Source organism: Pygocentrus nattereri, chromosome 20 (genome assembly GCF_015220715.1).
Source record: "Pygocentrus nattereri isolate fPygNat1 chromosome 20, fPygNat1.pri, whole genome shotgun sequence".
NCBI lineage: Eukaryota > Metazoa > Chordata > Actinopteri > Characiformes > Serrasalmidae > Pygocentrus > Pygocentrus nattereri.
The window spans coordinates 10953458-10967077 of record NC_051230.1 but is presented as its reverse complement, the minus strand read 5'-3'; the positions used below and the strand labels follow the sequence as shown (position 1 = coordinate 10967077).

Here is a 13620-nt window from a genome sequence, read left to right as displayed (position 1 = left end):
AAGAAAGTACGTCTCCGTGGTCTTAAACTAATAATAAAATATTAATATACATTTTGTATTTTATAAGAATATGCATATTCAAATTGTTATACACATAGTTCAAACGGAGCGATAATAATAATGAATTGATAATAATTATTATTACTCTTGTTATCGTTCTTAACAGTAAGCGTAATCAATAGTAGTGGTGGTGGTGGTGGTGCTGTAGAAAAGACACGTACAGTCTAAAGAAAAGCTGATTGGTTGTCGCGTGTGAAGTGGGCGTGGTTGACTGGACTGATAGAAAACGGTGCACTTGCCAAACCCAAGTTGTTGGCAGAGCTGAGCAACCGCAGATAGCAAAGCCACTCTGCTGATTCAGGCTTGTTACCCATTTAACAGTGATTAGAATGGAGTGTTGGTCATGTCAACAAAATAGTTTAAAATAGAACAGCCACTTTTTTCCAGGTGTACACTTCATACCTTTGTTTGTCAAGCTCAAGATGGAAATAAGGTCGTTTCCAAAGTCGTTTCTGCGTTTGTCTCTGGCTCTTCATGTCCTCAGTGTTTACATTAATGCTTTTCTTCTGGAGTGGACTGAAGTGGGGTCTGGGCTTCCGGACACAGGTAAGAGCACAGTTCATCTTGAAATCAGTTTGGACGAGGCTGACTTCATCATTAACGTCTTTTATCTCCATCTGAATTAACCCTGAGTGAACTGCTTTTATGTTTCAGACTTGCTGACATCTTTCATAACAAATGCCGTATGACAATAGTGAGAATGGAAGGTGAACTAGCCTTTTGAAATGCACTGGTTAGCTTAGAGCAGAATATTTAACTGAAATGGACCGCATTTCAGCTTGGAAAGTTCATTCAGACTTCGACTTTGGCTCATAAGCCTGTTGACGGGATGTGCTGTAGTACACCAGCGAGCCTGAGGGGGGCGCTGCCACCTCGGTTATAATCGCAAGACGACATTGATAAGCCTGGTCAGGTTAGGGTGCATGTGTCCTTTCTGTTGCAGCAGGGATAAGATTCTGAAGTTTTCTTTTGAGCAAGTGATACTTTTAGGGGTGGGTTTGTTTGGATAGAGCAGAACAGAACTGGGCACTGTAAAAGAAAAAAAATACAAAGGAATGTATTTTGTAAGTGTGTTTTAATTCTGACATTGTTTTGTAGTTATAAAAAATAACTTATTTGATTTATTTTCATTCCCGTCATAGGCCTAGAAGTGACCTCTAGGCCTAAGAAGGCCTCAATAACAATCCCATGGCTTTAACCAAAAGCTGCAAACATTGGCTGTCATGTGAAAGGGTCTGAAAGATATAAAACCCGAGATGCACTGATTGATTTACAATCTTATATTATTTGAGAAATGAAGAAAAATATATATTTGTTCATGCCTGAGTGGGTTCATCTGTCTTCCACTACCACTCACTGCAGAGGAACACGCATCTGCTTGGCTACTTCAAAATAGGCCTTGCACATGGTCACAAATTGATAATGGTGCACCATTAATCTTTCATTTTCACTAAGGCTGGCATTCATTGGACTTGGCCTATTTTTGTTTCACATAAACCAATTTTGTTAGCCTATCATATTTATTATGTTCAAGAAATGATCATGTTCAGTGGTGGTTTGTAGGCTACACTGTCACTTAAGTCTACATTGTCATGTTCTTTGCACTCCTCCCTTGTGGTTTCCCACAGTTTTGCCATGACATAATCTGGACTCTCCTTAAATAGCATCCATATGTGTGGAGAAAGAATTTGAGTGCGGTTTCCTAGCTAAACATGTGCTACAGCAAGTTCCCATGGGCTTTATTTCAGCCAGCTGCCCCATAGAACTAGGAAAGGCTTGTCTCCAGATGACAACCATGAACTGGAATTGGGAGCACTGCAGATTAAACCCATGGATCTGCTGAACAATTATCGGATTTGCTGCAGATTGAATTTAATTCAATAGGATGTTCTGCTTCCATTGCCAGTTGATTAGGGTGTGCTGCTTTCTCTCTTTGTCACCCTGTTATACCTGTGGTTTAGCTGGCTTATCACTTTTGCCTACCAGGCTTTAGTAGTTTAAATACATTTTTCATGATCATGTGTTCAGTGTTTAAAAAGATGGGTGAATTTGCTTCATGTCGAAACTGTGTTCAAAATAGCATACTGTATACTGCATACTGTGCCAGTACTTAATACTATATGCTGCTGCTCACAGTATAGTACAATGTAGTATACAGTATGTGGCAATAACCATCATGAACCATGTACTATACTATAAGGCCACATGACCAACAGGCGGTGACCTCCTTAGTTCATACATCCTCCTGAAATGCCCACATTGGTGCAGTACTTCATGAAGATAGCTCTGGGATGTACTGGAATGTTGCCAGAGTAGTATCTTTGGTGTACTGCAAACTACTGTGAGCACTATGTGGTGGGCTTTTTTCAGACAGAGTTCAGGTCATGGATAACGTCATCATGAAGTGATGTGCTGATCCATAATGTAAAACCTGCACTTTGGGGAATGTCTTGCGAAGCTTGTTGCGGCTGTGGAACAAGTGGAAAATTTTTCCACTTTGAAGAAAAAAGTTGGAACAAAAAAAAAACAAAGTTGGAATGAAGAGAGGTTTTTTTACAATGAAGTGTCACAGAAAATGCAGAGCAATTTCTGGAGCTTTCCTTCCAAATGAACTGTCTAATCAAGGTCAGTGTTTTGCCAGCTGTGCCAGAATTAGCTTTAATGCAGAGAAGGCCAAGAATCTGTTTCTCAGGACTATTAGTGTTTGCATTTGTGCCAGAACTAAACCGTGTCCAGGACTCAGTTTAAAATTAGAGTCATATGTAACATACTGTACTTTTGGGCCTTAACAAAAGTGAATAGGTTTAGAGTATGTATTTATAATCATTGGAATTTATGATCATCATAATCATCAATTTATAATCATTGGAAATCACTATATCATTGAAAACCTACTTAACTTCAACTTTTAAATAAAAGTTTGATGAAGTATGTAAACATTGTGAAAATTTCAAAACATACTGCTCATTCACCAGTCCATACACTTCACACCTGGAAACCAAGCTGCCAATTCTGAATTAATTGGTTTTGTGATGTCATACAAAACAACATATTTACATAAATGAACCAATGAATATAGTACAATATCCTGGCCTATTATGTTGTAGTTATGAGTATTTCAGTCAGAATGAGAAAAGAATTGTTGTTTTAAATGAGGCCTGTTTTAAATGACAGCAATTTTTGGTACATAAACCTACATAACACATATAAGTGTACATCGGGGAACATTTTAATAACATTAAAAGCAAGAAAAATGCAGGAAAAATACTCTTTAAAGTCACAAGTATTAATATTCTGCAGAGCCTTTTGCTCTGTAGCATTTTGACTGATAAGCACTACGTAAATTTTGTCCTGCCATTATCATTACAGTGAAACCACCAACTGAGTATATGATGTACAGTAATGGTTTGACCAGCTGTGTAGAGTAGGGTTAAGGTCTATTTGTTCAGATTTTAGTCTGCTAATCTTTTAATTTGGTCTCTGGATCAAAGAGCAGGCTTGTCCGTGTCAAAGAGGCACCCCTCTCAGCCAGAGCCAGACATAAGGCTGTGATACGATAGGAGGCATAATTAATGTGATCCCTGATTGAAAGCCATAATTTTGGCTCGTAGCCAGGGTGGAACAATCCGCCTAACCCTGCTGATTGTGTGTCTGGAGATCATTACAGCATGGTCAGATAAGTGCAGGCTGTCTGGGATACAGCCATAGAGACTAGACCTAATCTGCTCAGTTATCTCCAGGCCCTGTATTACATCTGGCTCTACTAGTGCTGAAACAGAGAGTTCAGGGGACACCATGAAGTGTCCTGTAAAACAGAGAGGTGACAACGACATGAATAGTTGGACACAGTGACAGAATGTCAGATGATATGAATGGGGTATGGGGGGAAAAAAGTCAAGAGTGTACTGTAATCTGGATACTGCTACAGGAGGCATGTCTTAATTCAAAATTCACAGCACTATGCAGAAGTCAGAGACTCTTCATTTATTTTCATTTCATGTCAAAACAGCGATGAACTACAGGTTATTCAGCATTTAAGTGAAAAAGAGAAAGCAAATATTTCATAAAGTACACAGAAGCTATTCAGTATTAAGTGTGTCCACACTTTGCTTTTATTACTGTTTCCATTCTCTTCACTGTTTTAAAGAAACCTTCAGGGATATTTTAAATGAAGTCAAAGTTAAGTCTTAGAAGTTGGTTGAATTTTTCAGATTTTTTATGGTCCAAGTAATTCCAAACGCATTTGATGAGGTCTGGAATCTGGGGTGGAGAATATTTATTCATTACTATTACATATTATATTACAATATGCTTTCCTGAACATATCGTGGATATCATCAGTACTCAAAAACACTTCTCAACTGCATGTTTCATTACAAGGAGAGTAGTGCTGCACAGTTTATAAAACACTGAATAAGTTGTAGTTGTACGTTTTTATAGTATTTTATAGTTTTTAGTAGTGTTTATAGTACGTGGCACTACAGGTTTTATTCTGTCTGGTCTCACTTCTTAAATCTCAGAAAATACCATAATGCATATAATGTATTGTGAAAATATGGGGGTGGTTTGGGGGGTCTGGTTCCATTGACTTACATTGAATGTAATGTATGTTTTTTCCTTCTCTTGTAACGTTACCATTTTGGAGATATGGGGTTTTGTTCCGACAATAGGCTGCATGCACTGAGGCGGAAACATTACATTTTGAACCTCTTCTTACATACAGTACTACATGCATTTTTTTTTCATACAAAAATACAAATATCAGATCAGTGTTTGCATTGGACCATCAGTAGTTTTAAATAACTCCTGTTACTTTAAGTTTAATAGCACTTACTGTAAGTCTAATATCTTGTATATCATGGCATAGTTCAGTCATCTACTTCCAGCAGTGACTTAGGCATTGAATGCATGCTGCTTTATATAACAAACCTTTGATAAACATGAACAAATGATTTAGGATGTCCCTTGTGTATATGGAATTTTCCTGGTTTGTTAACTGAAAGCCTCAGTTCCAGCTCCCCCGTCTTCAGTCCCGACCATGACGCCAGACACATGGCTCTGAAAACAGCGCTCTGATTGGTGAGAGGAATCTTCTCTTAATGCTCCACTGTCCTCCCCATCCAGCTCGTGCCCAGGCTCCAAGAACAACACTTGGCAGGGCTTTAGTCTGCGGTGAAGAGACAGGAGAGCTCCTGTTAGCACTGAAAAAAGACCCGGGAGGGCAAAAAGCGCAAAAAAAAAAAAGCCAGACTGTTCTTGGCACTCTTTTACTGTCAAGGATCCCCTCAAATGTCCCAAGATTCAGTTCATCATCACACAGCAGAAGCAATATGCAAGACTGTACAGCTGAATGTAACTTACTGTAATATAAGTAAAGGTGGTACTATTGTAATATTGATGGTGAACTATGATTGTTGGAGCAGTTTGGCCATGTCAAAGTTTGGCTAAAAACAAGGAAGAAGCAACTGCAAATCTCTGCTATTGCCCCTGTGGGATACTATTAGCAATAACAGCAATTCACATGACCGTTTTTTTGAGCTAGATAAAACATTTAAAGCTTGTTTCATTTTCAGCTTGTAACATACATTGACATATCTGGTAGCAGTTTTACAGTGACTCTCACAGTAAAGAGCTATTGCATATAGCACCGCCACTGCTTTTCATTTCTGACATCTGACTGAAATGCATTAGTCAGGCCCCCGTTCACAGTCAGAGATGTGTGACTTCCAGAATACCTAGAGTGATGTTTTTCCTCACAAAATAACCATTGTACAAACATGATTGGTTGGCTCCAATCTCAGTTCCTGTGTAAATTGTTATTGCTCAATCTGAGACTTTAGGCCTAAAGTCCTAACTGATGGGAGAGCAGCCTCTACACACACAACAAAAAAAGTCCTGATTGTACAATCCCATTGGATGTTTCAAGAATTACACACTAATGTTTCCAACCAACACTTAACAATAATATAAGAGCACTATTACAATACTCGTTTAATATGAGTTTAAATACAGCAAACTTGATGATTGTATTAAATTAAACTAAACAAAAAATGGCAGAGAATTACAGACTTACAATCCAGTGGGAAACTGTATTACATATTAGTAATTTACTAATATTCATCTATACACAGACATTCAAAGATTCCAAGAAACACTGTCAAAATATGCATATGAGTGTTCATCATGTTCTATTTCATATCATAAGAGAGAAGAGAGATCAGTAGGAGAACCTAAATATAAATAATCATCATGTAGACTGCCTACTGATTTTAAATCGAGTGTGTGTACGTGCACTCAGTAATCAAATTTTTTATTATTTTCTTAAACATCTTATTTATTTGTGGGTTTACGCAAATGTAGTATTGCAGTATTTTTATATATATTTTTATATATATATATATATATATATATATATATATATATATATATATATATATATATATATATATATATATATACAGTAATCCAATCTAAATCAGATTTTTGCAGTTCTCTGATTACTTAAATTGTCATGTAAAGAGCACACTCTTATTTCTTAGATCGGAATAAGGTCTAGAAATTTGATTAAGAAATCCAATAAAGAAAGCTATAATAATCTCACTGATTTCTTTCAGATTTCAGTTCACGTGTGCAAAAGTTCACGTGTGCAAAAACAGACTGCGGTACTGGAAATAAACAAGCAAAAAACACTCTTGGAGCAACACTTAAACCAAATTCATGCTTGACAAAATGAGTGACTTAAATATTCTTCATCTTCTAGATGATGTATATTCATGTTTTCAGGTAAAGTGGCTCAATATTTGTTCCAAAAAAAGCCACAGCAGAAGTCTGAGTACTACCCAAATCATGTAGACCCAGAGTTTCCCATGGTCCGATTACTCAAGTGCATGTAAATGCATTGATCTGATTACTGACAAAATCAGATTTTCTGCAGTTATCAGATTTTTGAGTGAATATAAACACACTAATTGAATTTTTTTTCAAGAGTTTAATTAAGTGAAGACTCTAATAAATAAGCATTACTACTTGTTTATTGTAATTTCTCTGAATGAAGTTTGTCACAGGGAAGCAGTTATGTAGCATTCAGTGTAGGATCCAGTCTATGGTTTGAGGGTCTGACATGGCTCGCTGTCAAGACATTTTGAGAGTGCAGCCCTTAGTAGATCCTGCAGTTCATGCAGAGGAAACATTCTTCTAACGTAAATTACATTTTCAGACCCTAGTCTCAGCTCTAAATTAATGTTACTTGCTTGGCTGATGGAGAGTAACTGCTTATGATATTGGAGGAAATATCAGAGAAATCTTTGCAAACATCTAGCTGATTCAGGATCAGCACCACTAGACCATATTCTATTGCAGTATACTAGACTGAAATGGGGAAAAATGTGTCAGACAAGCTCTGGCTGGGGCATCTGAACCTGTAAAACATCCACCTCCTTCAAGGAGAAGTGAAGTGTGTGCTTCAGTGCTCTAACAGTGCGCCAACATCATGGATCAAGTTCTATAAAATGTTTAACATGGTTTTACAAGCTCAAAGCTTCTCCCTTCGGTGCCATAATTGACCTATCCATGCTTTGCTGATACTTTCAGAAACAAAAATATATGAATCTGTCACTGGGGCAGTATCCCTCTTGTCACTGGGGTGGAACCCTCAAGGGTACGTCTGAGTACTTTCAGTCAGGGAACATACCTGTACCAAAATCTCTGAAATTATATTTTCTAAGCTGTCTTGAATCCACACACCCCATCTCAGCTTTTTTTATTCTGTTTTAGATTATGAAAAGTTATAAATATGTACTTTTCACCTGGGAAAAACATATTTAAGGTACACAACTGTTGTACATTTCAGGATTGATTTACATTGTTTGTACTGTAACAAACTAAAAATGTACCTGCACAGAAGCTTCATTTCTAACAGTGGACAAATTCATACAATCTAACACACTTTAGTGTGTTATTAATTTCCAGGTCAAAGTTAAGTTAAATTCCTGTTAGAATATATCAGACGTAACGCAAGGGGTCTTGCACTCAAACTACCTGGGGGTCACAAGCCAGATGGCATTCTCCAAGAGAACAGGTTGAAAAAATGCAGGGGGAAATACTTAACTACATAATATATACACTGAAGCACATCTTGGTTCATGTTTATTAGCAAGTGTTGTTGCTGTTGTAGTAGTAGTAGCAGCAGTAGTAGTAATAGTTAGTAATTGTAGCAGTAGCAGTAGTAGTGGTAGTGGTAGTAGTGGTAATAGTTGTAGCTGTTGTTGCAGCAGCTGTAGTAGTTAGTAATAGTTGTTGCTGTTGAAGCAGCAGTAATAGTTGTTGTGGTAGTGGTAGTGATTGCTGTAGTGGTGGTATTTTAATGTTGAATTTAATCAAGGAGACCTACATTTAATGCACACAATGTGATAGCAGTGATGTTCTGGTTTGAGTGCCCTGAGCTAATGTTAGCATGCTGGCAGATTCCTTAGCTACATAAAAGTAGTTTAGTGGTAAACTGGAAAGTCAGTGTAATGTAGTGTATTTAAACAAAGTATGCTACAATTCCTCCTGAGGTTTAATGAAATTTTTGCCAGAGTCCTGTAAAGCTTGTCCAGGGTCACAACATTGGCTACAAAAGAATGCCTTTGTCCAATGGTTCTCAGACCTCCTAAGGGACCCCCAGATGGTCCACATTTTTGCTCTGTCCTTAAGTGTTGGGAGTCTGGACCATCTGGGGGTCCCTGCGGACCAGTTTGAGAAACACTGCAATAGTAAATAGAACATTTAGTTCAGTCAGTTGTGGATTAAGAGTCAAAGACAGAACATTCAGACAATTACATCAAGTGACATAGTTGACTTTCACACTGATGAGGATATTTTAATATCAAATTTATAGCTTCTTAATTGAACTGTTTTTTACATTGAATGAACCTTGTCATTGAGAATACAGGCTTCCATATAGAACTGTACAGATTTTACTCTTTTCTTCTATATGGAACCTCATCTCAAGCTTCTTCACATTTCTGTCAATGTTGATGTAAGATGTGCATTGTTGAACTGGGTCCAGAAAAGGATACTCTTGGCATCATGACTAGGCAAGTGGCCAAAAGACCTTTTGAAAAGCTTGTCAGTCTCTGGATGACCTGCACACTCAACAACTCTGTATTCATCAGGGCCTGGAATGTGTGTCTTCCTGCTATAATGTAGTGTATACGCAGAGAACTGGGACACCATCTCCACTTACAGGCCCTGACTAGGCTGACCCACAGACTGAGCTGGCACCACATCGGGGGCGTGGTGGTTGGGGACTGTAGAATTCCTTTAAAGAACCTATATATATATATATATATATATATATGTGTGTGTGTATATGTATATGTATGTGTGTGTATAATGTATGTGTATATATGTATATATGTGCACCAATTAATGCATTTAAATTAATGCAATTAAAATGCAATTAAAACATTCTGACCACCTCCTTGTTTCTATGCTCATTGTCCACTTTATCAGCCCCACTTACTATAGAGGTGCATTTTGTAGTTCTACAATTACAGACTGTATTTCATCTGTTTCTCTGCATCCTTTTAGCCCCCTTTTACCCTGTTCTTCAGTGGTCAGGACCCCTATGGACCCTCACTGAGCAGGTACTATTTGGGTGGTGGATCATTCTCAGCACTGCAGTAACTCTGACAGTGGTGGTGGTGTGTTAGTGTGTGTTGTGCTGGTACGAGTGGATCAGACACAGCAATGCTGCTGGAGTTTTTAAACACTGTGTCCACTCACTGTCCACTCTATTAGACATTCCTACCTTGTTAGTCCACCTTGTAGATGTAAAGTCAGAGACGATAGGTCATCTGCTACTGCACAGTTTATGTTGGTCATCCTCTAGTCCTTCATCAGTGGTCTGAGGATGCTGCCCATGGGACGCTGTTGGCTGGATGTTTTTGGCTGGTGGACTATTCTCAGTCCAGCAGTGACAACACGCACTAACACACCACCACCGCATCAGTGTTACTGCAGTGCTGAGAATGAATGTACTACATTTTTATTTGCCATGCTTTTTACTGTTAAACTGATGTATACTAAGTTTACTGCTCAAAGAAAACGTTTAGTATCAGTATTGTCATTGTCTCAGGATCCAGATCGGAAGTATCGATCTGCTCCTCCTTAATATTAGATTGGTACCCAGTACAAACTAAGAAATCATATCGGAAAAAATGGTGCAGACCAGCATATGTTGTGCTTAGGATGCTGGTATTCTGGTCAACCACCATGACCATGCTGTCATGGGTGATGAGCCAAACCAACGCACAGACCAGCACGAGACAAGCATAAACCAGCACAGGCCAGATTAGACTAATGTAGAATACATGCTGGACTAAGCTGTTTTATTCAGCAGGGATTTGTGCCAATTTGAGTACCACTAGACTTCAATAATGAAGGCTTAGGCCCCATCCATGCATCTGGAGTGACTCTCTTGCTGCTGTCTATAAAAAATAGATACAAATATGGGACAAAATTCATTTGTCTTAAGTTTTCTGGAGTTACAAGGTTAATGTAGGTAACAAGCAATGAAAGCTTCCACCCCACCCATTAGTAACATGCAAGCTGCATATAAATCATCCCACACTGGCCTCAAATTGTGTCACGTTTTTAAGTAACCTCAAATCGAGTTACTTATGGTTATGAATGGCATGACAAATTCAGGGTTTAAGATGATGATAACTAATATTTTTACCTACCATTTCTATTTTGTCTAGACATTAAAATAGCAACACTGGATGCTAGATCAGGAAACCAGCTGCACTTAAACTTCTCAACAGATGAGTTTTTCCTATAGAACGAGGAGATGGTGTGAAATCTGGAGAAGTGGAGCGTCAGCATTGTCACAGTGATAATGACTGTGTGAATTTACAATGTCTGCTGAGCAAGATTTCTCTTCCTGAGCGCCATCTTGAGTTCTCCTTCACTCTGTGTGTTCTGACATGAATCACTGCATCCCAAAGGAGTCTGGGAAAGAAACTAGAGCTGTTTTCATATCCATTCTTCTCTTGTCACTGACTTTTCAAAAATGACTGCTACAGCCACCTTTGTTTGACAGCCTTGGGGTCCCCAACAGTTTTTCTTTTCTTTTCTAGCTCAATTCTGTGTGAAAACATGTAGAGCTTTGTTTGTATCTCTGTACATAAAGCTTGGCCTCTAATACTGGATGTACTCCAGTTTCACAAAAGGATTATTGGCACTACTAGGAAGAGCGATGGTGAATATGATCTCAGTGTGACAGCTCTTCCCAGGAGATCTGAACATTATTGCATCTTTGGCAGGTTAATAAACTTTCAGAATATTTTCTATAAATAAAGAATTGCTGCTGGATTTGTTAGAGTCTGACTCACAGTAACCTTAAACCCACTTTTTGGTACCATGTTCAAGTTGGAGCCCTTTAATTCTTCAGTTTTTCAATAGCTGGTTGTTCATAGCGCTTCTAAAAATAGCTGTAAAAATGTTCTTGTATTCATTGCCATTTTGCTGCACTGTATGTCCAAACATCTGTAGACAAGCCTTCTAATTAGTGAAGTAAGCTACTTTGAAGGGACACTCCGGCCAAAATGAAACATTTGACCGTTTGTATGACTGTTGTAAACAAAGTACTCTGCTTTTACATTGGTGCTGCAGTTTTCTCTGAAGTGAGATTTTCTAGTTTGAAGACCAGTAAAACCCAATTTTCTGGTGATGTATTTTGACGGTGGAAGTAAATCTTGAAAGACTAGTTCTTTTGGGTCAATAAATGGAGTGAGCTGTATAAACTTTTCTGAGCTAACTGGCTAATTCTTCAACTGAACTGATTCCTTTGCCCAGCAAAAAAATTGTACAACCAACTGAGCTTAGTGCTGTATCACTAATGCAGCTGTATGCAGGTGAATGGCTAGCAGTCAGGATTTGTTGAGCACTGTAGGGACTCCTAATGAATAGATTTGCTAATGCGTGCTGGGTATTGTAGTGAAAGAACACTGACAGATGAAAGCATAAAAATGATACAAAATGCTGAATTCTGGCAAGCCTGTAGGCCAAGCCCACATAATAGTACATATCACTACAAATAACATGTTAAATGGTAGATTTAGGCCTTAAAGTGCCCTTTTCTGGCACAAGTGTTAATTGCCCACACACAGCTCACCACTGGTCTCGTAGCTGAATGCATTCTGACCTTCACATTAACGTCCCAACATCTAGTGTAAAGTCTTCCCAGAAGAGAGGCTGTTACTGCAGCGAAGAGGGGGCAAGTCCTATATTAATACTCCAATTTCAGAAGAAATATTGTATGAGCAGATGTCTACAAACTTTTGGACATATAGTGTACATGAATGCATTGGAGATGATCATATGAAATGTATATTCCATTTCCAAGCATAATTACACCTGTGTAAATACGACCCCTGTTTTGCTTTCCACTACAGCCTGTAAATCCTTACAGTTAGCTGTGTATCTATGGACTCTGCAGACCTCAACCTCCTAGAGTCATTGTCTGTATATTCAGAGCGATGAGAGCAAAGCAGGAAATCAAATGTCTGGAGTGATCAAGACTTTTTCAGATGAAGTGCAGACAGTCTTTGTACCAGAACGTATCTGCTCATTCCTACTGCCATCACACCGTGTAAATCTCGTCTAGAGAGCACATTCAGAGCTACTGTGCACTCTTAAAAATGAAGGTACCAATAAAGGTTTTTTGGAGTGAAGCCAACCACTACTGGTTCTCTAAAGAACTTTCAGTAGATGCTTCTTTAAAGCCCTAGATCTCGAAAAGCCAACATTTTACTATTTTTGGGGCCAAACAAAATAGTTTGATGTACTATATTAACACAGTGGTCACTGTCCTGTCCATACCGTCCATGTATAAAAACTTTTTGAAACGGTCAAATTGTCTAGTTCTTCAGAAAGTCTTCATTGCAGTATATTCCATTTATAATTTGGAATATACATCCACACATAATGCAATTTCTTTTATTTTCACAAATATCCTGAAAACTCACGAACTCATCTTGTTCTTTATAACTAATGGAACAGCAGTGACCCCAAGCCATCTTAGACCAAAGGGATGATGGCCAGATGGCCAATTCCTCATTCATTCATTTGCTCAATATGCTATATACTGAAAGTGCCAGACCTCATCAGACATTATGCATAGTGCATTTATGTTTAAACTACTTACAGTTTTAACTACTTACGACTTAAATGAATAAATAAGCCCCACATCATAATGTACTTAAAATTTGACAGTTTTGGTTGATGACAATTTTGAAATAAATTAGAAAAATCTGTTAAATTACCTTTTAAGAGTTGACCTTAAAAGGGAATTTAACTGGTTTTCAAAATTTCTGCAAAATTAAGTCATTAAGAAAGTAAAGTAAAACAATTAAGTAAACAAATTCATTCCGAGCAGTTTGATGTGGAATGCTCTGTTCTAGAGAAACGCAAAGAGTCAGAATTGTTCACAGTGGAGGAGATAGGAACGAGACATCTGAAGCATTAAATGTCTCTGAAAGCTTCCTCACAGAAAGTTATCACACAACATGATTA

The 13620-nt window shown here is 38.1% G+C and overlaps 1 protein-coding gene across 1 annotated transcript in view; it reads left to right on the top strand.

The window, feature by feature from the left end:
- Window positions 1–334: 334 nt before the first annotated feature.
- si:dkey-61l1.4 (collagen alpha-1(I) chain) overlaps window positions 335–13620 on the top strand; it is a 79253-nt gene continuing 65967 nt past the window's right edge. Inside the window, exon 1 of the mRNA XM_017690957.2 lies at window positions 335–606. Coding sequence (XP_017546446.2) covers window positions 483–606 — 124 coding nt within the window. The 5' untranslated portion in view covers window positions 335–482. The remainder of the gene's footprint in view (window positions 607–13620) is intronic.